The 23,944-nt window shown below is 31.2% G+C and overlaps 2 protein-coding genes across 2 annotated transcripts; one reads left to right on the plus strand and one right to left on the minus strand.

The window, feature by feature from the left end:
• Window positions 1-10,033: 10,033 nt before the first annotated feature.
• Window positions 10,034-11,412, plus strand: LOC124945835 (lignin-forming anionic peroxidase-like; the record flags this gene model as incomplete). The annotated part of the gene is made up of 3 exons (XM_047486338.1): window positions 10,034-10,279; window positions 10,362-10,553; window positions 10,645-11,412. Coding segments are annotated over 3 exons (999 nt in total), but the record flags the coding sequence as incomplete, so codon positions are not given.
• Window positions 11,413-20,232: 8,820 nt separating this feature from the next.
• Window positions 20,233-20,905, minus strand: LOC124909784 (uncharacterized mitochondrial protein AtMg00810-like). Its single transcript, XM_047450426.1, has 2 exons — window positions 20,522-20,905; window positions 20,233-20,415 (listed from the first exon to the last, which is right to left on the minus strand). Exons 1-2 carry the CDS (start codon window positions 20,903-20,905, stop codon window positions 20,233-20,235), a joined length of 567 nt encoding a protein of 188 aa, XP_047306382.1.
• Between the last annotated feature and the right edge of the window lie 3,039 nt (window positions 20,906-23,944).

The raw sequence follows: 23,944 nt of genomic DNA on the forward strand, positions 1-23,944 counted from the left end.
TCAAATCTCCTAACCTAGATACTCAAATTTCCTAACTCAGATACAAAATCAAAAACACAAATAAAAACAATTTCCAAATATTAAATCAAATATTAAATATGGTTGGGAAAACCCTAACTACAAGATGATTTTATTCGGGAACTTACCTTCTATAAGTGTTGGAATTTGATATAGTTGAAGGAAACTGATTCTTTAAAAAGTAAAAGTAAAATGATTTAGGGTTTTAGTTGTTCGCTAACATTATTGCTTTCTATTGATTTTAGGGCTTACCATGTTCAAAGCTCGAAAGAAAGAACAAATTTCCCAAGTCCAGAGTCACGTAAGGAAGAAGGAAGAAGAGAGTCGAAGTACCCAAGTCCGAAGTCACGTAAGGAAGAAGAAAGTCGAAGTCGCGAAAGAAGGAAGACGAACCGTTCGAAGCTAGAAATTGAAAATGGAGAGAGTGAATAAGAGAGGGAATGGAGAGGGAGAGATTAAAAAAAATTAAAATTTATTATTATTATTAGTTTCTTTCTCATCCACCATGTCTTTTTTTCCACGGTGGCTGTTAAGTGGGGGACGTCGCTGGAGAGTCGCTGCCCCCAACTTCGATCTCTGTCATTTTTCTTTACTTTTATTCTCCATATGTATTCTCCACATATATATTAGAAAAGTCTACTATTCAATTTAGTTTAGATTAAGAGAATGATTTATGCATATTAGTCAAATTGGTAATTAACGAATTGATAGCGTGCCATCTGATCGTCAGCCGCCACAATGCCTAGTCAAATAAACAAGATCCCTATTTAAATTAATCTTACATAATTATACTCTGGACTTTTATTTTGAGGAAAAATATAGCAATAACTACTAATAATGAGAGTAAACAAAATTTATTGTTAAAGTCAAAACTCTAAAGACTTTAAACCACAGTAACATTAATCATGGTGTAAAGGTAAATAAATATATAATGTGGCTAAAGGCCTCCCATGTTTGACAATAACTAAAATTTCACTTTATTTTTAACATGACCAAAGGCTTTCCACGTTTGGATATAACAATAATTTCCTTTTATGCTCGTAATAGATCATCCAGACTCTTTTTATTTTATCATTACTTTTAGCTTTATATTTGATCCGTGCTAGATTAAAAATTATTATTCTGAATATATTTTGTTCTTTGGTTTATTTTTGTGTCTAGTGTTCGAGTTCGACTAGTAGGGGTGAGCATAATTTGAGTTTACCCAAACTCAACCCTAACCCAAAACAAAAATATTAATTTGGGTTAGGTTGAGTATGAGTTGGATTAAATATGGGTTGAGTTTAATTTGGGTTGGGTTAGGGTTACCCAAATTACCCAAATTATATAAATTTAATTTAATTCTCTATTATTAATCCAATATAAACCAATCATCTTTCAACTTTAAGTCGAACACGTTTTTGACATGTTTAACATGTTTAACACGTTTAACACGTTTTCACACTTATAACACGTTTTTCACACGTTTAACACGTTTTCACGTTTTTGGCACGTTTAACACATTTTTGACATGTTTTTCACACTTTTAAAACGTTTTTCACGTTTTTATCACGTTTAACACGTTTTTGATTTGTATAATACGTTTAACACATTTTTTTTTACGTTTTTGGCATGTTTAACACGTTTTTGATAAATCTATCACACTTTTCACGTTTTTGGCACGTTTAACACGTTTTTGTCATTTTAACACGTTTAACATGTTTTTGACATTTTAACACGTTTAACACGTTTTTGATATGCTTAACACGTTTTTTCACACGTTTAACACATTTTTCATAGGTTTAGCATGTTTTCACGTTTTTGGCATGTTTAACACGTTTTTGACATATTTGACACGTTTTCCATATTTTTGACACGTTTAACACATTTTTGACATGTTGAACACGTTTAACATGTTTTTGGCTCATTTAACACATTTAAAACGTTTTGGTACATTTAACACATTTTTCACGTTTTGGCACGTTTTCCCACGTTTTTGGAACGTTTAACACGTTTTTGCACATTTAACATATTTTTGACATATTTAACAAGTTTTTTGCACTTTAACATGTTTTGACAAGTTTTAACACGTTTTTGGCATGTTTAACACATTTTGTTACATGTTTAACACTTTTATCACGTTTTTGGTAAGTTTAGCATGTTTTTCACGTTTTGACATGTTAAATGTGTGAAAAACATATTAAACGTGTCAAAAATATGAGAAACATGTTAAACGTGCCTTAAAATGTGTTCAACGTGTCAAAACGTGCCAAAAATATGGAAAACGTGGAAAACATGTCAAAACGTGTTAAACATGCAAAAAAAAGTAAAAAAACGTGTTAAACGTGTCAAGAATGTGAAAAACTTGAAAACATGTTAAATGTGTCAAAATATGTTAAACGAGCCAAAAACGTATCAAAATGTGTTAAATGTGTCATAATCGTGAAAAACATGTCAAAACGTGTTAAACATGTTAAAAACATGAAAAACGTGTTCAACGTGTCAAAAATGTGTTAAATGTGCCTAAAATGTGTTTAACATTTCAAAAACATGTTAATCGTGTCAAAATGTGTTAAACGTGTGAAAAAAAGTATTAAACGTGTCAAAATGTGAAAAATGTATAAAAAAAACGTGTAAAACGTATAAAAAACATGTTAAAGGTGCCAAAAACGTGTAAAAATATTTTAAATGTGTCATATTCGTGAAAAACGTGTCAAACGTGTTCAACATGTCAAGAACGTGTTAAACGTGTCAAAACGTGTCAAAAATGTGTTAAACGTGTCAAAAACGTGTTCAATGTGTCAAGAACGTGTTAAACGTGTGAAAAAATATTAAACATGTCAAAAACGTGAAAAACGTGTTAAACATGTCAAAAACGTGTTAAACGTGTTAAAAATGCAAAAAACGTGAAAAATGTGAAGAACGTCAAAAACATTTTAAATGGATAAAAATATGTTAAATGAGTCAAAATACATGTTAAATGAAAAATAAATAATTTGGGTTACTCAACCCATACCCAACCCAACCCATATTAGTAAATAATATAGGTTGAGTTACAAGTTGAATAAATTTAATTTGGGTTAAATATGGGTTGGATAATACAGGTTGAGTTTATCCGTTTGCTCACCCCTAACTCATGATCATTCAGACATAAGTTTTCACGCTACTATAAAATGGGTATAAGTTTCTAGGTTAGACTTGCATTTCAATTAAAGCCTTATGATTGTCCATCCACTAATTAGGTCCTTCTTGTTTCACCAATCATTTAATAAAAGAGTAATACATTACGGAAAGAGATAATATATATATATATATATTGTATAATATATATGTTATATTAAAAGAGAGAAAAAAAATTAATAATATAATATATAATTAATAATATTATTATATGAAAAATTAGGAATTCTATAAAGGGACTCTTATGCAACAGTTTCCTTAACTCAGTGCTGGCCTGGTTACATGGCACTATCAATTCGTTATTTAGAAGTTTGACTAATATGTATAAATCACTGTCTCTAAAGTAAATTGAATAATAGACTTTTCTAATTAATATATATATATATATCAAGGAAGGGAATATATGTGGAATAAAGTATATTACTTACATGATTAAATACAATGGATAAAACGAGGGCATAAGTAAGACTTATGAATCATTAAAATAAGTAGTCACTCATATTTAATTAGAAATAGAGAGTATTAACAATTTTATTTTAAAAAAATACCATAAAATGTTATTCATTGTATAATTATGTTCATTTATCTCTTAAATGTTTAACAAATAAACCCATATAATCAAATTAGGATAAATAACCGTTTCTAGAGCCTTTGGAGGGATACATGCATGTATTAGGGTAGGGTATCTCTTAATGGTTAGATGAGCATCCCTCTCAATAGTTCTTCTCCAATGCAAGAATTTAGAAGGAGTGCGACACGAGCATTTTTCAAAGGGTCACACATCCTAGTCTTACTTTCGCTCAAACACGCTTAACTGAGAAGTTCTGATGGGATCTGGTGCATTAGTGTTGGTACGATAGCTTCAATCCTTTTTCTTTCTGAATATACTCAATGTCACACAAAAATAATAGAAGAAAGAAAAAAGCTCTAGAGTTTGAAAGGAAGCGCGATCAGCATAGGCGGCAGCAAACAAACAAAGAAAGGCACGATCGGCACGGGCAGCATGATAGACATAGGAGGCACAACACGATTGGAACGGGCGACCCGCTATTGTTTTGCGTCGTTCAATAAGTTTTGTTAGTCTAGGGTTTCTTGTGCATTTGTAAATGCCACTAGAATTTGCCCTCGATTGCGGTTTATCTTTGATCATCTCTTGGAGTTTCTACAATTATTATTTTGTTTCTGCCATTATGGGGAAGGGAAAGAACAAAAATAATAAATCTAAAAAAGTCAGGAATTTTGTGTTAGAAGAAATTAAGGAAGCAACAGTCAAAGAAATTGAAAAAATTACTGAAGAAGTCATCAAAAAATAGTAGGATAGCAACACAAATATGCAATTTCCTCCAACTGTTGTTGGGAAAATTCCTGTTAAAAATAATGCAGAAAAATAAAGAGAATAATTAAGGAGCTTGGAAGATACCCTATAATGAAAGAACTAATTTGTTTGGGCTCAAGAGTCAGATTACAGAGCTCTTTATGCATGCCAAAAGAGGAGAAATTATTATTTATAAGGAGAAAGCACAACAGATTACAATTCAACTCAACATCGATCCACTATCTTCAAGACTGAAATCTGCAGCAAAAAAGAATAATATGAAGAAATTTTTCAATGGTCAATTGCTACAATGAAAGAGATAATGAAGGCTCTCAAATCTAAGTCATATACTATTATGAGTAACTCAACATGGAAAATTAATAGTGTCTAGAAGAACAACAATGCAAAAAATTCAGAAGATCATGCCTATGAAGAGAAAATCTGCTTGGGTAATACACAGACAAAAGTGGAGGTACTGAATTCTCCATTTGAATTTAAATTGCTTACTAAAGTAAACAAAAACTGTATAAAGAAATAAGAAAATGTAGTTGTGGAAAACTTAATAGGGAAAAACCGAGTATCTTTCCCAATTATAAAAGTGGAGGTACTGAATTCTCCATTTGAATTTAAATTACTTACTAAAGTAAAGAAAAACTGTATAAAAAAATAAGAAAATGTAGTTGTGGAAAACTTAATAGGGAAAAACAGAGTATCTTTCCCAATTACTAAAGAGGCATTGTTGAAACAATGAGAAGCAAAAGGGATAGAGAATATTTCAGCAAATGTCCATGATTTATATTTTCTTAAATTCAAGAAAAGGATCTAATCTGGAGGAAATTCTAAAAAAATGGGCATACATGTATATGATTCAATTGTATAAAGTTGGAAAAATGGTCTGAAGGCTTGAACCTATTGAGTAAGCCAAAATAAACTACATAGATATAGTTCAAGCTCTGGAATATACCTGCACATATGTACAATTTTGAAGCCATTAGTCATTTTGCATGTTTATTGGGTAAATAATTGTACATGGACCCAATTACTGAAGGAGGAGAGCACTTATCATTTGCTTGAATTAACATTGAAGTGCATCATAGAAGCACCCTTCCGAAAAGTATGACAGTAGTAGACAAAAAATGAAAACCTATTGTCATAGAAATCACTTATGAGTGGAGGCTAGACAAATGTTTTTTCTGTAATACCTTTCAACATGCAAGTCCAAAATGTGATATGGCTAAGAAAGAAGATTAGAAAATTCATAAAGGTAAGAAAGTACAGATGTAGGAAAATAAAATAGATGTGCATATAATCAAAAAGCAAAATGTGATTAAAGAATATTAAACAAAAGATAAAGAAAATAATGTACAAGAAAAATGCAGTATGAAAAAAGATGGAGCCTCAACTTAATCATGTTGAAAAGATAGATGATGAATCATAATCAAATCAAGTTGAAGTAGTTGCTAATGAAAAACAAAGAAAAAGATATTCAAACTAATCATGAAGAAGAAGAAGAAAATTCCAAGGTTGATACAAAGTAATCCAAATTTCCTAAAGATTCCAAAACAGAAGTTAAAAGAAAGGAAGACAATGATCTAGAAATTCAAGTTGAGAACAATAAGGTAAAAATCTATGAAGTCCTAAAAAATAATTTTTTCTATCAAATCAGAACAGGTTCATATAAAGAAATAAATCAAAATAAAAATAGGCAGTATTCATCAACATATTCAGTTCATCCCCCTTTCATTACAAGAGGAAGGAGAAGAGGAATGACAAGGGGAAGAGGAAGACAACATGTTGATACAATAAATTGGTATGGAAATCAAAATCCTGATTGAGATAATTAGAATTTGATACAGTTTATAATATTTTTTTGTACTTTCTATTTGTATGTTTGATTGCTACGGATTAGATTCATTAAGGTCGTTTGATTGTCATCCTTTAATCATAACTAGGGTTTATTTAGCTTTGATCCTTGACCATTCCCCTTTTGAAATTTTAATGAAATGGTTTTAACCGTTTTCAAAAAAAGTTCGTCAAGCATTTACATTATAATAATTAATCTTGTCTTCTAGCCTAGCGTCAACAAGAGGTGAATATTAACTTTAAGGTCCTGGGTTCGAGCCCGTCAGACGGCAAGTTCTGCGCCTAGTTAAAGTGTTAAGTGTGTTTGCGGGCTATATACTTAATATGTTACTACATTTTTTATACTAATTAATACCAACTAGTAAGATTTCGTGTGGATAAAAATATAAACAAAAAAGTTAATAAATAAAATTATAAGAATTTTAAAATATTGTATTCAATGTTTAAAATTCTTAATAAATCAAGAATAATATATTAAAATAAAAAATAACACTCTCATTTCACATTTTATTCACTTCGGTAAAACAACTCATCTTCTCACATATCTCATCACATGTTTTTTTCAATGAACCTCTCATCTCGTGACCTTACACTTTCACTTTTGTCAAATAAAACATCGCAAAATTATCAATCTCTTTTTTACCGTCACTTTAGCCCATCAATGCTCAATCGACCTCTTACCTCGTCACCTTAAAGCACTCTGACTTACCCAACATCTAATTTCACATTTATCTACCAATTCAATTCAGACTTCACATCTCGTGACCTCAATTTTCACTTCAATCAAACAACTTATCTTCTCACATATTTTAACCACCAATATCAATTTCTTTCTCAATCGACGTTTATCTCTTTACCTTACTTTCACTTCGACTAATCAAAAATCATAACATTCTACATTTATCCACCAATCACAATCGACATTTATTCTCTCAAAGACATTACTTTCACATTAATCAAATAACTCATCTTCTCACAAATTTTAGTAAGATTTTTTAGATAAATAATCTCATAAAAAATACAAATTAACCAACCAGACTAAACAAATTTTATTAGTTTTAATGTTAATGTATTATGTATCTCAAATATTTTAAGAAACAGTTATTAAAATTAAGAATTGCATAGTCCTACCAATCTTACCACATTTCAAATTGACACTCAAACAGTTAAATAATAGTTATTGAAGATTGGAAAATAAAACTCAAAACATAATGGCATGAAAAAACATCTTAAAATACCCTCAAATAAAAAAGATAAATATTTTCAAAAGTTTATTATTCCTTACCAAAATATTTAAAATAACTTCAAGTAAAGGGTAAACATTATTATCACTTTATTATTCCTTTAATTTGTTATTGAATTTTGTTTTTAGTGTTTGTATGCGTAGGAATAGTTTATATGTGGTTTTTTTAGAACGCTGAGTTTCGATATGTTTTTGGAGTGCGATTAATTCCTGCAAGTTAGCTCAAAACTTGTCGTTTAACGGACTCGAACCCAAGAACTCTGAGAGACTGAGATATTCACTCTTGTTGCCGCCAAATTAGAAGAGGAGATTATTTTGTATGTGTGTAATTTGTATTATTTTGATGAATAATTTAATTTTTGATATCTACCCTTCCTTATTGTTATATTAAAATAATGTTTAATTAACAAATAATCAGATACACCTCACTTTATTTATATATATATATAATATAAATATATATATATATATATATTTCACTCTAACATTACATATTAGCTAGATGCCAAAATTAATGATTGATTTTGTAGCTGTGTTTTCAATAAAACTATTTGATATTAATTTTCATTTTTGAATTGTATGCGCCTCATATTTTAGATATTTAAATAAAATATATAAATGCCCAGAAAAAATATAGTGTTATTTCAATATTTTTTCAAAATTGGCAACCTGTGTAAACGAGTTGAGTTAAGCTGATTAATATACTACTCGATTTGTATTATATATATATATATATATACTTATATATACTCGATCTCGATCGACTACCAAAATTTATACTCGCTCGTTAACCGTATGAGTTACACAAACTCAAACATTAAATTTATTAATTAAAATTATATATTTTACTTAAAATTGATTGAGGTGTAAAATCGATTATTTGTTTGGAATGTGTAAAATTGATTTGCTCATTTGATTGTAAAAGAAAATAATAAGATCACGTATAGATAATAAAAATATTAAATTTTTTTAATTTATATATAATATAATATCATCTTATCTAATATAATATAATATAATTATATAATAAACATAAATATAATTTTATAATATTTATAAAACGAGATAATCACGAGCTACTCGAGCTAAAAATATAAGCTCGAACTCGAGCTCCATTATAAAAATTGAACTACTTCGTTCAAATCGAGTTCAAATCGAATTTTGACCGAACTGCTCACGAGCAACTCTACTCGTTTACACCCTACTATGTACCTAGGATTATATCTAAACTCTTTTTACTTCATTGTAAGTACACTCATTTCTTTTTTTATTGCAACTTAGAGCGTTTTTTCTAACTAGTAAATAGTAATCAATTACAGCTATCTTATATATATATATATATATATATATAACATAAAGTATTAGCTAGATGCCAAGATTAGTGATTGATTTTGTAGCTCAATTTTCAATAAGTACTATTTGATATTTGAATTGTATGCGGCTCATATTTTAGATATTTAAATAAAATATATTGATGTCCAGAAAAAAAGAACGTTTGGTTTTGAGATTGTTTCAAATTTGTCTACCTAGCTATAGTATTACCCCTAAACTCAATGTAAGTTAAGACTTTTCTAACAAAGTGATATTTAATAAATTTACCTTTTAAAAAGAAATATCTAAACTTATATATTTTTTCTGAAAGACCATTAAATAGATTTAAGAAAAAAGAGATTACAGTGTGTAAAAGAAGAAAAAGTGACAAAAAAAACACGGTCAAAAAGTAAAGAAAAAATAAAACAGAGAAAGATAAATGTCAAAAATAAATATAATTCAATATAAGGTCATATGCATATGCACACGGCGGCATGGATAGATGTCAAACACATTTATTTATTATTTATAAAGTAAATAATGTGTACATATATATGTTCACAGTTTTTGATATATAAATACGGTGAAAATTGTAAAAAAATAAAAAATATAGACATATATTTGTGAACTAATACAAATTCATCATTTAAAAAATATAATATTTTTTTAAATGAAAAATCATAATGCATGGTTGTAATTCTAAAATATACAAGCCTAAAAAATAAATGAAAGAATTAAATGTGATAAAAGATAATAAAAGTAAATATCAAACCTTCAAGTTGATGAGACGTGAGACCCAAAATCACTAATCATCTACTTAGTCAAATAATGTAGATATACACGAATCATGAAAAAAAAAAAGCACATGTTGTCTTCAATATTTTGATTAATCAAATGATAGTGATTGCTAGTTGAATTTTCAATGTCTATTATTGACATTTGGTATTAATTAATTAATGATTGATTTGAATTGTATTTGATGCAGCCGATAAAGAAGGAGTCGGCCCATGCATAAAATAAAATTATATTTTCATAAGAAAGAAAATCTTGACAATGTCCATGAGAGTTCGCCTTATAAATAAATAAAGGGGTAACCCTCATCTTCATTCACTACATTCATTATCATCATCATCGTTTGTTATATCAATACAAGGGTTGCATTAATCATGGCCACGGTTCATGTTTTCCTAGTGTTCTTGTTAATGAACACCATGATTCTATGCAATTCCCAACTGTCCCCTTCCTTTTACGACAACACGTGCCCTAATGCCCTCGCAACCATAAGGACTTCCATTAGGACAGCTGTATCGCGTGAGCGTCGCATGGCTGCATCCATCGTCCGCCTACATTTTCACGATTGCTTTGTTCAGGTTATTCCCGTTAACTAACTTAATTACCTTTTCACAATTAGTGCTATGCCAACAATAACTAACATTTTTTTGTGTTCTTTAGGGATGCGACGCTTCAATCTTGTTGAGCGAACAAGCTGCTCCCAACAGCGAGAGGCTCGCGATTCAGAATGCCAATTCCGCTAGAGGTTTTGAGGTTATCGACGCTGCCAAGGTTGAGGTGGAAAGAGTTTGTCCCGGTATTGTTTCTTGTGCCGATATTCTTGCTGTAGCAGCACGTGATGCCTCTGTTGCAGTAAGTTAAAAAACATAAACTTAATATTATTAAATTGATTGGTATAAATATGAAAACACAAATCTAAACAAATTGAGAATTGATTGGCTAGGTTGGTGGTCCATCATGGACAGTAAAACTTGGAAGAAGAGATTCTACCGAATCAAAACGTTCTCTAGCTGAAGCTAACTTGCCACGTTTTACTAGCAGCCTTCAGACACATATTGATAATTTTCGTGGAAAGAATCTCAACGTGAGGGATTTGGTAGCCTTATCAGGTTCCCACACAATTGGTCAGGCACAATGTGTAACATTTCGCGGAAGAATATACGACAACACCAGCGATATTGACGCAGGCTTTGCAAGCACCCGTCGACGTGGTTGTCCTAACACTGCCGGTGAGGGGGATGGAAATCTTGCACCTCTTGATTTGGTGACACCGAACTCTTTTGATAACAATTACTTCAAGAATCTTATTCAAAAGAAAGGTCTTCTTCAATCTGATCAAATACTTTTTAGTGGAGAAGAAACCGATAGTATTGTCACTGAATACAGTAATAACCCGGCTACTTTCAGTGCTGATTTTGCCAATGCCATGGTGAAAATGGGCGATATCAGCCCTCTCACCGGGAACAGTGGAATCATAAGGACAGTTTGCAGCAGTCTTCCCTAAGAGATATTTAAAAGTTCTTTTGTTTTCATTTTCATCTCCGAAAATCAAGTTTTAAGGAGGGTTGAAAATCAAGTTTTAATTTGGGTTGTTTTGGTCATTTAATGTTGTTGTTATTTTGTTTATCTTATGTTAATTTTAAACTTTGTATTGAATTGTATTGTTGTAGTAGCCAAGTGGAGAAATAAATAACTATGGTGATATTTGACATTCCTTTTTCAAATTGTGAAGGATGACATAGGTATATAGATTTCCATTTCCCCAAAATTAAGACATAAATAATATTTTGATTGTAATTCAAATATAAAAGAAAGAAAGTCTCCATAACTAAAGCCCTATGTTTTGAAAAATAAGATAGCCTATTGATTAAGTGTAAGAGACATTGCTTTCATTTAACTCAATGATTCAGTTACGATTTGTTTCGTAAGTTGTGTTTATGGTTCTTGATTCCAAGAATCGAGTTCTTGATCTCTAGGACCGGGTGAAAATATATAATCAAAGGGCAGCGAAAGAGTTTTGTAATAGAGAATTTGGGATGAGGGATAGAAGAACCAAGGTTGAGAAGAGAAATATTGTTGGTCTATACAAAATAGTCCAAAATAAATAATCAAAACATAATAGACAAATGGGGGGTGAAGAAGTGAAAAACTTTCACAAGTAATTTCATATATTCATTATTCCATTCATGGGTCCTTAGGGAAGAGTGATCAGCCTTTTAAAGGTAATGTCTTGTCCCAGAATATTCGGTTACAACTACTTAGAAAATAACAGAATTCGGGTTGTAAAATAGAAAGGGAAAGCAAAACAAAATATTAAAACAGCAAATAGAAATCCAGCCCAAAGCACACTAGGACCAATGGAGGGTGCTGGAATTTTATTTGGGACCGTGACATTTATTTCTAGACTGTAGCATTATCTCCTTCTTCAAAATTCGTCGCCCTCGACGAAAAGACCGTGGCTTGGTTAGCCTCTAATGCGCATGCCCCTATCTTCAAAGAGAACTCTTTTCTCTTGCTGTCCGGTCGGATTTTTAGCAGGTTCAACAAGGGTCAGAGCATAGGACCAAATTTTTTTAAAAGCCTTCGGTAACACCTTTTCAATAGTGGAACTGGTTAGGACCTTGTGCCCTTTAGTTTTTCCGGGTCATCAGTTTCCACTTCGCCATGTGAGAAATTTGTGTGCACCCAAAGTCGAGTTTTTTGTTGCTGAGAGCTGACCTTTGTTGCTGCAATGTCTCCAGGACCTAGTGCAAAAATAATTTCTTCCAACTCCGATCAAACACTAAGGTGTTATAAAAAATCCATAACCAATCCTTCCTTCGGCCCAATACACCAGGTGCATCAAAATGGCCATTTTTCTTTCGATTATACTCTAGAGTGTCTTCAAACAACCAAGCCTAGTCCTTTTTCTGGACCAGTAATACAGGTGCAGCAAAATAGTCATGTCTTATAATTACCTTCTTGACTGGTGGTTGGTTGTTGGGTTGCTGGAATAGCTGATTGAACCCTTTAATTATGTGTTGGAAATTTTAAGGAGTGTCTTCCAAAACAAGTGAAACAAATTGGCTTTCGTGCTTAATTTTTATTTGCACCATCGCAGTAACATTATAATTTTCTAAGGTCTTTTCCAGCTGGTTGCCTTATATTATGTTGACCTGCGACTGAGAAATACCCTACAAGACCGTGAATGTGTTCAAAGAAGTTGTTGGTTCATCCCATGTCTCAAGTAACAAAAGTGGATCATCAAAACCTGATTCTTGGACGGGTTCTTGGATTGGTTCTTGCTAATTAGCCAAGTCCATGAATAATTTGGATTTGCTGCTTGGCCAGGCCGTGTTAACATTGAATGACTTGGGCAGCAACGGTGCTTCAACGATGTACAAGGTCCTACTACTCATTAGGGACGCGCATTTTGTCTTCTTGGACAGTGCTGACCTGCTTTAGATTCATTCTTTGTCTCATGTGGGTGTCGTGTATGGAAGGACCGAATCGCCGCAAGAGATCTCTCTTGAATACATTCCACGACAAAGCTTCCATATGGTTGCGGTTCTGCAAATATGAGCCATACCACATTCTTGTCTTTTTTTGAAAAGTGAGTGCGGACAATGTCCAGTTTCGTGGCATCATTCGTCTTACCCACCCTAAAGAATTGCTCGGTAAATATGAGCCAACTCTCTAAATTAGTCCCATCAAATTCAGGAATATCAACCTTTGGAGGAAAATAATGCTAGCCATGGTGGTGGGGCCGATTCTGGGGAGGACCATAGCAAGAAGCATCTTCATAGGGTCTGGTGTGGGGATCTTGGCCATTTCCAGACGCGCCATTTTCAATCGCTGCAAGTCTTCCTTCACCGGTATTGAATCTTCTGTCCATGTTATTGCTTAATTCAGTCATCTGCTGTTTAAGGGCAACATTCATAGCAGCCGATTCAGTCATGTATTGGTGCAAAATGGCATGTGTAGCTGCTGATTGTTGGGACAAATCATCGATTAGGGACTTTAGATCATCCATTTTTTATTTTTGCGGGTTTCTATCATTTGGAGAATCATCCAGCTCTAATACCAAGATGTTACGACTTGTTTCGTAAGTTGTGTTTATGGTTCTTGATTCCAAGAATCGAGTTCTTGATGTCTAGGACCGAGTGCAAATATATAATCAAAGGGTAGCGAAAGGGTTTTGTAATAGAGAATTTGGGATGAGGGGATAGAAGAACCAAGGGTGAGAAAAGAAATATTGTTGGTCTATACCAAACAGTCCAAAATAAATAATCAAAACATAATAGTCAAATGGGGGCTGAAGAAGTGAAGAACTTTCACAAGTAATTTAATATATTCATTATTCCATTCATGGGTCCTTGGGGAAGAGTGATCATCCTTTTATAGGTGATGTCTTGCCCTAGAATATTCGGTTACAACTACTTAGAAAATAAAAAAAAAATTCAGTTTGTAAAATAGAAAGGCAAAGCAAAACATAATATTAAAACAACAAACATAAATCTAGCCCAAGTGCATACTAAGACCGATAGAGGGTGCTGGAATTGTATTTGGGACCGTGACATTTATTTCTAAACCGTAGCAGATTCATAACTAAAATATCTAAGCACTTAATTTATTAGGGTTCCAAATAATCATATGTTATCGGTAATTGTTTGAATTATATTTTCTTACAAATTATAACATTCACAAAATTGGGTAATAATGAAATTGTTATATTATTTTAAAAATTAATCATTTAATCATTTTATTCACTAAAGTATTATTTAAAATATTCAAATAAATACACCACTCAATATTCTTACTCTTTATTTACACTGCACATATTTTGATAATTTCATCCAAATAAATTATTTTAACACAGTACATTTTTTTCCCAAAAATAAATATTTAATGTTACGATTGGAATTAGAATTGAAATTTGCAATACACTTATACAACTAAACAATGCATAAACCAATCAAACTTGCTATTCACTATGATCAAATGGTGAAGTTACAAGAAAATAGACAAGGATTTACAAGAAATATTCAAACTGAAAAACTAAAATGTTCTTTTGGACAGATTCACTTGATAAATGAATATTTCTGAACTCATTTTAGATTTCAACTGTATCTGCTATCTGCTAGTATTCTCTTTAGTTTTCATTAAATAGACAAAGTTTAAAAAATTAGAGTTTTAATACTAGTAAAATAGTAGATATGTAAGTGTTACACTTTCAACTTTGGTTAAATAACCAATTATTCAAATTAACTTGTCCTTTTTTTTTTCTCCCAAAGTGTTGTACTTTCTTCCTAGATTAATTGATGTCATTTTCAAGACATGGATCACCACATAGACTAATGACAATTAAATTTTCATACTACATCAAAAAAAATATTTTTACCAACACAAAAACCGAGCATTGTCGCCACATATATGTGCCACTAAAAGGTTTTACCGACAAATACCTTTGTGCCGGTAAGATACAATTATGTGCCAGTAAAATGATTTACTAATACATACACTTGTGAGAGGCAATTATGAGTTAGTAAAATGACTTACCGACACATAAACTTGTGCCGTAAGAGACAATTATGAGTTAGTAAAATAATTTATCGACACATAAACTTGAGCAGGTAAGAGGCAATAATGAGTTGGTAATTGATTTATCAACAAATATGCTTTTGCCAGTAAGTGAATTATCATGTGTTGCTAAACTTGTAATATATTTAAATTGTTTTCATTATTAATTTATTTTATAAATACATTAAAAGTTAAATATCTAAGATAAAAAACATTATATTCTTAATTTTTATGAGTAAATCCATACCATATATAGTTTTGATGTTTTTGTTGATAATAATTTTCAAACTTTATAAGTTCAAATTCTAGATAAAAAATAATTAAAACTACAAACAAAAATCAACTTGAATTTCTACTTTAAATGATAAAAATTAGTGGCTAAATATAAGCATCAATTTCTACTGTCATGATAAAAAAAATATAAATTTTATGAATCCAGATGGTCAGAACAGTGTATCAAATCAAACTAAAAACATAACAACCAAACCGACTATATAAAATTCTTATTCTTTACAGATTCCTTAGTCAAGAATCTATCTATAACATATATATATGATCAGAAAAAGTGTCTCCTCACTCAATTCAAACTTGTGATGTACCTCTTTGAATAATTACAGTTTCTCAATTTATCATCAAAATAAAATCAAATAGAACCCACCAAGATCATCAATCTATATATATATATATATATATATATATATATATATATATATATATATATATACCTAAAATTAGACAGTCAATTAGAATATTCAAAGTGGTGAAATTGATGAAATTGATAACATAAATGTAATGTAAAAAGAGGGTAAATGATTTGCTAGATACAATGAACTAAGAAAATCTTGTAAACAAAGATTCATTATGCATTTTCAATTGTTAAAACCTATTTTACCTTTTATTGCATAATGCTATATTTTAAAACTTCTATTTTGATAGAATAAATAACAAAAAAAAACTATAAAAAAAATGCCATTAGCTTCATAATATCTTGGATCAACTCATTTCAAGTCTTAACAATAGTTTTATCACTTTATAAAATAGACTGTAGCTTCATCAAAATATAGTATAGACAATGGTTTCATTAAAATATATCATAGACATTAGCTTCATGAAAATAGTGTACACATACTATTATTTGAACTAAACGCTTTCTCACTGTCATTCTTGTCGATCACTAGAACATAATATTTTATGTCATTAAATCCCGTTAGTCAGTGGCGGACCCAGAAATGTTTTCTCGGGGGGGCCGAATACATAGTAACGTAGCATTTTTTTGGCGATCAAATAAATGCATTTTTTAATTAAAATTTTACTTGATAATTACATAAAATACTAACAAACACAATTATAAAATACTAATAAGCACAATTACTAAATTATTCTTGTCCATGAGTCAGTACAAAAGAAGACAAAATTATTCTACGAGATTCCATTTGTTGAAAATATTGCAATATTGGTTCATTTTCAATTGTTGAGAAAATATTTTTCTCAACATATACAACTAAACTATCATTTATCCATTCATCTTCCATTCGATTACGCAAATCAGTTTTTACGGTCTTCATTGCAGAAAAAACTCTTTCAACGGATACAGTTGTAACTAGTAAAACTAAAACCAACTCCATCAATCGATAAATCAATGGAAAAACTATATGTTTTTTCTGTTATAACCAATTTCTGAGCAAAAATTTCCAAGTCTTCAATTGAAGAAAATTGAGGATCATCTCGCAAATTAAATAAGTAAGCCCGAAGTTGTTATTCCAAAAATAAATAATCACTGCCTATGAAATCTCCAGAATAAAGTTTGGCAAGACGAATGAGTTTACGAATATCAAATTTGGAGAATGAATTTCTGGGATGAAGACATGATATGCAATCAAGTAATTCTGTATTAACTTCTGAAAAACGATTATTTATTTCTTGCATAATCAAGTCAACAACCTAGCATTAAATAATAAATAATAACTATTAATAGATAATATATAATAACTATTAATAGATAAGAAATAATATTTATTATACCTGACAAAAGATTTCCACACGATAATGATGAAGATTAGTGATGAGTTCTCCTTTTCCTCTTCGCCTACCATTGCTATCAATTATCATATGCTCATTCATATCAAGTATTGAGATTGAGTGTAATTGACAAAAACTGTTAACTTGGTCCAAAATATCATGCCATCCATCTTCTCTAATTTTTTGTAATTGATTTTTCAAACTCGCAATCAATAACATGGCTTGAACTATATTACCATTGCTATCAATTATCATATGCTCATTCATATCAAGTATTGAGATTGAGTGTAATTGACAAAAACTGTTAACTTGGTCCAAAATATCATGCCATCCATCTTCTCTAATTTTTTGTAATTGATTTTTCGAACTCGCAATCAATAACATGGCTTGAACTATATTTTGATCTCCTCTTTGTAGGCAAAGTGATAACTCATTTGTAATTCCCAATAAATTTTTCATCAAATATAACACAAAAACAAATTCATAAAAAACTAACTATATAAAAAATATGAAAATCTAATTTAATAAGTAATTTGTATTATTATATTGAAATAAATAAAAAATAATGTATAATTGTTATATAAATATAATTTCAAAATATAAGTAATTTGTATTATTATATTGAAATAAATAAAAAATAATGTATGATTATTATATAAATATAATTTCAAAATAAATAATATTATTATATATATTTTTTTTATACTTTATTTATATAAAATTATATTTTAAAATATGATAAATAAATTTAAGGTGAGACAAGGTTTGAACACCTGACTTCAGGTTCACTGTTGAGCTACAAAGCCAACTAGACTAAGAGTTGCTTGTTAAATATATATATATATATAAACAAATTATTGTAAGGTTGGGGGAGGCCCGGGCCCCCCAAGGCCCCCCTTGTAGGTCCGCCACTGCCGTTAGTGTGTTCATGTTTTAAATTTGTATCCGTCTATTTTACACCACACAAATTTTAATACATAGAATATAAGATCGATCGTTTCCAAAGTTTTAAGATCATTCATTCTTACTTTTTCGGTTTTTATGTTCCGCTTATAAAGTTCAAACAAATATAATCAATAATCTTTGTTGAATAAAATAAATCAATTAATAAAAAATGTCAACTAAGTTTAATTTTGACTAATTTCAAATAAATACTAATTATCAAATTGATTTATTTCAAATAATTCAAGTAACAATGAAATTCAATCAATTAAGTAACAAGTCATTTTATTAAATATTTCCTATTGTTTTGTACACAAATGTGTTTTTGTGTTACAAATTTAGCTTTGCAAATAGTCCATTTTGTAGTAAAAATTTATAAACAAATTATGCAATCTAAAAGGTTTTAATATTGACCAATTATATATATATATATATATATATATATATATATATATATATATATATATATATATATATATATATATATATATATGTATGAGTTGAACTAATTTAATTATAAATATATAAAGGGTTGAATTTTGAATGAATCAGATTGAACTTCTCGTTGTGTTGAACAAAATTAACAATTCCAGTAAGACAAAATATTGATAATTCATGACTTTAGTTAGATATAATTAACTAGTGTTAGCAGTGTTTTCATATATATATATATATATATATATATATATATATATATATATATATATATATATATATATATATATATATATATGTATGAGTTGAACTAATTTAATTATAAATATATAAAGGGTTGAATTTTGAATGAATCAGATTGAACTTCTCGTTGTGTTGAACAAAATTAACAATTCCAGTAAGACAAAATATTGATAATTCATGACTTTAGTTAGATATAATTAACTAGTGTTAGCAGTGTTTTCATTGCATACTTTGTTGAATTCCAATTTGTTTTGTTGGCGTTGCAAGATTAGTTTTAAATCACTTATATTTTGTATGAAAACTTATAAATAATATTAAATGTATACTTTCATAGTTTTTAACATTGACCCAATAAATATAAGCAATGATGAATTGGAACCCATTTAATAAATTAAAAATACTAAAAGGGTTGAATTGTGAATGAATCAGATTGAAGCTCTTGTGGGCTTGGCAAACAAAATTGACAAATTCCCAGAGTTGACATTCAGCAGGCATCAAAACAAACTCTGTTAACTTGTAATATAAGGCAGGCAGTCAAAAGAGGATTTGATCATGTTTAATTTGCATTTCACGCGGCCACCCAGCTTAGAAAAATTCTTATAGAAAGGCACTAACCCAACTCTTCTCCTTATAAATTGAGGATTATCATTCCAATTCTCTCATCATTAATCTCATCACTTCCTATCTACAAAACAAGATTTGGAAAAACCATAAGTTGTTAATTACTGTAGCGAAGTCACAGAACTTCAATCATCGAACCATGAAGAAATATATTAGAAAATGAATAGAAAATTTAGAGAATGAAAATAACCTTGAATAAAAATTTGTCTATTGAACTTATTAAAATAAGAACACCATTACAACCTTATATAAAATAAAAACATAACTTAGACATTAACTAAGAGAAATGAAGAGTCTCATTACTAGAGATAAGACCAAGAGACTTGAACGATCTAAGAGACTCTAGAATAACAAAAAGATTCCTTAATTATTATGATTATTACTTTAATTTCTAACACTCCCCCTTAAAGTGATGTCCGATGAACTAGTCCCAACTTAGATCATAGATCTTTGAAATGACCTTTAGGAAGTGCTTTTGTGAAGATATCAGCAACATTGTCTTCACTCCTTACTACAACCATCTCAATGATTCCCTCTAGTACTTTTTCAAGAATAAAGTGATGCTCCAACTCAATGTGTTCTGTCCTCGCATGAAACACAGGATTTGAAGTCAATTTAATATCACTCAAATTATCTCCATGGATAGGAACCGACTGATCAAACTTGACACGAAAATCCTCCTAGAGTCTACGAAGCCATATGCACTCTTGTGCTACGTGAGTTGATGCTTCGTATTTCGCTTCTGTTGTAGACAATAATACCGATCCTTGTTTCCTACTACTCCAAGATATTCGAGTGTTTCCACAAAGAAAAACAAACCCATATGTGGACCTTCGATCGTCTCGATCTCCAGCAAAGTCAGCATCTGCATATCCTTACAAGACAAATTTTGCATCTTTTTGTATAGTAGACCAATATCTAGTGAGGTATTAATATACTTCAAAATTTTTCTTCGCTTCTTCGAGGTGTGGTTTCCTTGGCTCCTACATGTATCAACTCACCACTCCAACTGCATAAGCAATGTCAAGCCTTGTTATAGTTAGATAAATCACTTCCCACAAGAGCACGATAAAGACGAGGATCTGGTAGACACGATAACACGATAAATCAGACTTCCCACTGATTCTAGGATTTACGTCGAGAGGATTATAGCTCTTTTTTCCATCAGTCATACCAAAATTTTCTACCAACTTCTTTGCGTAGTTGATCTGCGATACCAATAAACCTTTATCGAAACTTTCAATTTGTAAACCAAGGAATGTTCCAAGTTCACCAAGCTTCTTCATCTCAAAGCGAAGCGATAGCTCATCTTGTAGACGAGCAACCTCATCATAGTTACTACCCATCAAGATTATATCATCCACATAAAAAAGAACCACCACCATCTGTCCTTGACTCTTCATTATAAATAAACTTGAGTCAGATTCTGAAGCCTTATACCCACAAAATTGAATATATTCTGCAATCTTTCCATACCATGCACGCGAAACTTGCTTTAATCCATATAGTGCCTTCTTAAGTCTACAGACCAACTAGGGACCATCAATCTTCTTGAATCCAGGTGGTTGTTCCTATTGAGTTATGGAGCCTACACTTATATTAAACTCTACATTGTTAATTAGAGTTTATTGGGTTTTCTTTTTTTGGTTTTGGGCTTGGGTCTGACCAAAATTATTTAGATTTATTACCTGAATGGTTACCCTATAAATATGTGATTATTAAGTGTTTACATTGAAAAAAAGATTTCTAGAGAGATAAAGTGTGAGGCAAAAACTCTGTATTCCTTCTTCTTCTTCATAGTAAATCTGGTGGTGGCTGAAGTGGATGTAGCTCAATTTGAGTGAACCACTATAAATCTGTGTGTTCTTGTGTTCTTATTTCTTGTGTTCTTACAGATTGTTTTCAAGCATGTTGAATTTGGGAGATATAAATCTTAACAACTGGTATTAGAGCAACTAGGCTAGATCTGAGCATTGGAAATGATGGAAAGTGAGAAAAGTATATGACATGGGATTGGAAGATTTGATGAGACAGATTATGCCTTCTGGAGAATGCAGATTGAAGATTATCTCTATGGAAAGAAGCTTCATGTTCCTTTGAGTGAGAAACCAGAGAAGATGGATGAAGCTGAATGGAAATACCTTGATAGACAGGTTTTGGGAGTTGTTCGATTTACGCTAGCCAAGATAGTTGCTCACAATGTAGCAAAGGAGAATACCACCATGGGTTTGATGAAAACTCTTTCTGATATGTATGAGAAACCATCTGCTAACAACAAGGTACACTTAATGAAAAGACTCTTGTACTTAAGAATGGTTGATGATACTTCTGTCACTACTCATTTGAATGAATTCAATATAATTGTGAATCAATTTCTATCTGTTGAGATTGATTTTGGGGATGAAGTTAGTGCCCTGATTTTGTTAGCATCTCTACCAAATAGTTGGGAACCTATGATGGCAGCAATTAATAATTTAGTTGGAAATACTAAACTGAAATTTGTTGAAGTTAGAGATCGTATTCTTGCTGAAGAGGTTCGTAAAATTAATTCTGGTGAAACATTCAAAGGTTCTACTCTGAATGTGGAAAACAGGGGAAGATGTAATGATAGAAATTTCAACCGAGGTAAGAGCAGATCTATGTCAAGGAGTAGAAGGAGTCAGTCCAAGTCTGGGCGGACACTTGAGTGCTGGAATTGTGGTAAACAGGGTCATTTAAAGAGGAACTACAAAGCACCAAAGAGAAACGGTGATGATAAAAATGATGCAGCCAATGTTGTTTCAGAATCTGTCACTAATGCGTTACTTTTGTCTGTTGATAGTCCGATAGATTCATGGGTTTTAGACTCAGGAGCGTCTTTCCACACCACTGCTCACAAAGAATTAATGGAGAATTATGTGGCTGGAAACTGTGAGAAAGTATATATCTTGCAGATGGTGATCCACTAGATATTGTTGGCATGGAGGACATTAAATTGAAGATGGCAAATGGTTCTGTTTGGAAGATTAATAAGGTGAGACACATTCCAAGTTTAATGCGCAATCTTATCTCTGTTACACAATTTGATAAAGAAGGTCACAATTTCAGTTGTGGAAATGGTGCATGGAAGGTGACTAAAGGAACAATTGTTGTTGCTCGAGGTCACAAAACTGGAACGTTATACACAACTTCAACTTGCAGAGAAGCAGTTGCTGCTGTAGTTGATGACTCGAAGAATAGTGAACTGTGGCATTGCAGGTTGGGCCATATGAGCGAAAAAGGGATGAAAATTCTTTTGAACAATGGACAGATTCCAGAACTGAAATCTGTTGAACATCAGTTATGTGAAAATTGCATTCTTGGAAAACAGAAACGGGTGAGTTTCTTAAAGATTGGGAAGGAGCTCAAGAACGAAAAACTAGAGTTGGTACACACTGATGTGTGGGGACCTGTACCTGTTTCTTCTATTGGTGGATCATACTACTATGTGACTTTTATAGATGATTCAACAAGAAAAGTATGGGTTTATTTTATGAAGCACAAGTCTGAAGTATTTGTTATTTTCAAAAAGTGGAAGGCTTTGGTTGAAAATGAAAAAAATTAGAAAGTTAAGTGCTTGAGATCCGACAACGGAGGTGAATATATCAATTCAGATTTCAAAGAGTATTGTGCTGTGAATGAGATCAGTATGGTGAAGACTGTTCCCTGAATGCCTCAAGAGAATGAAGTAGCTGAACGAATGAATCGAACATTGAACGAGTGTGCTAGAAGCATGAGATTGCATGTAGGGCTGCCTAAAACCTTCTGGGAAGAAGCTATCAATACTGCTGCCTATTTAATAAATAGGGGACCCTCTGTTCCTCTTGAATTTAGAATTCCCGAAGAAGTCTGGAGCAATAAAAAGGTAAACCTTTCTTATTTGAAAGTGTTTGGTTGTTTATCATATGTTCATATTAATGAATGTGATAGGAGCAAGCTTGAACCAAAGTCTAATAAATGTTTTTTCATTGGTTATGGTGATATCGAGTTTGGTTATCGTTTCTGGGATAATAAAATTGGAAGATCATTCGTAGAAGAAATGTTATCTTCAATGAACAGGTTCTCTACAAAGATTGTGTTGGGAAGACATCAGATGGTGATTCCAAGTTGGAAGAGACTAGTATAGTCGATTTGAGAGAATTTTCAGCTGAATATATACCGGTTGTCGAAGAAGAATAATGTGTTGTTGAAGATGAAATCGTTGAGAACATGGCCCCAGAGGTAAATCAGAAAACACCGGTTATACAGTTGAGAAGATCATCAAGGTATCGAAAACCAGTTGAGAGGTGTTCTCCATCTCTAAATTATATCTTGTTGACAGATAGAGGTGAACCTGAATGTTATGAGGAAGCAAAACAGTGTGATGAATCAGTTAAGTGGGAGTCTGCAATGAAGGATTTAAGTGC

Source organism: Impatiens glandulifera, chromosome 7 (genome assembly GCF_907164915.1).
Source record: "Impatiens glandulifera chromosome 7, dImpGla2.1, whole genome shotgun sequence".
NCBI lineage: Eukaryota > Viridiplantae > Streptophyta > Magnoliopsida > Ericales > Balsaminaceae > Impatiens > Impatiens glandulifera.

Bases quoted from the DNA above. Each gene is read 5' to 3' on its own strand.
- LOC124909784 (XM_047450426.1), bottom strand. From the start codon at position 20,905: ATGGTGGTGGTTCTTTTTTATGTGGATGATATAATCTTGATGGGTAGT. The intron at 20,416-20,521 runs GTGAGTTGATAC...CTATACAAAAAG, and splicing joins TTGCTTATGCAGTTGGAGTG to ATGCAAAATTTGTCTTGTAA.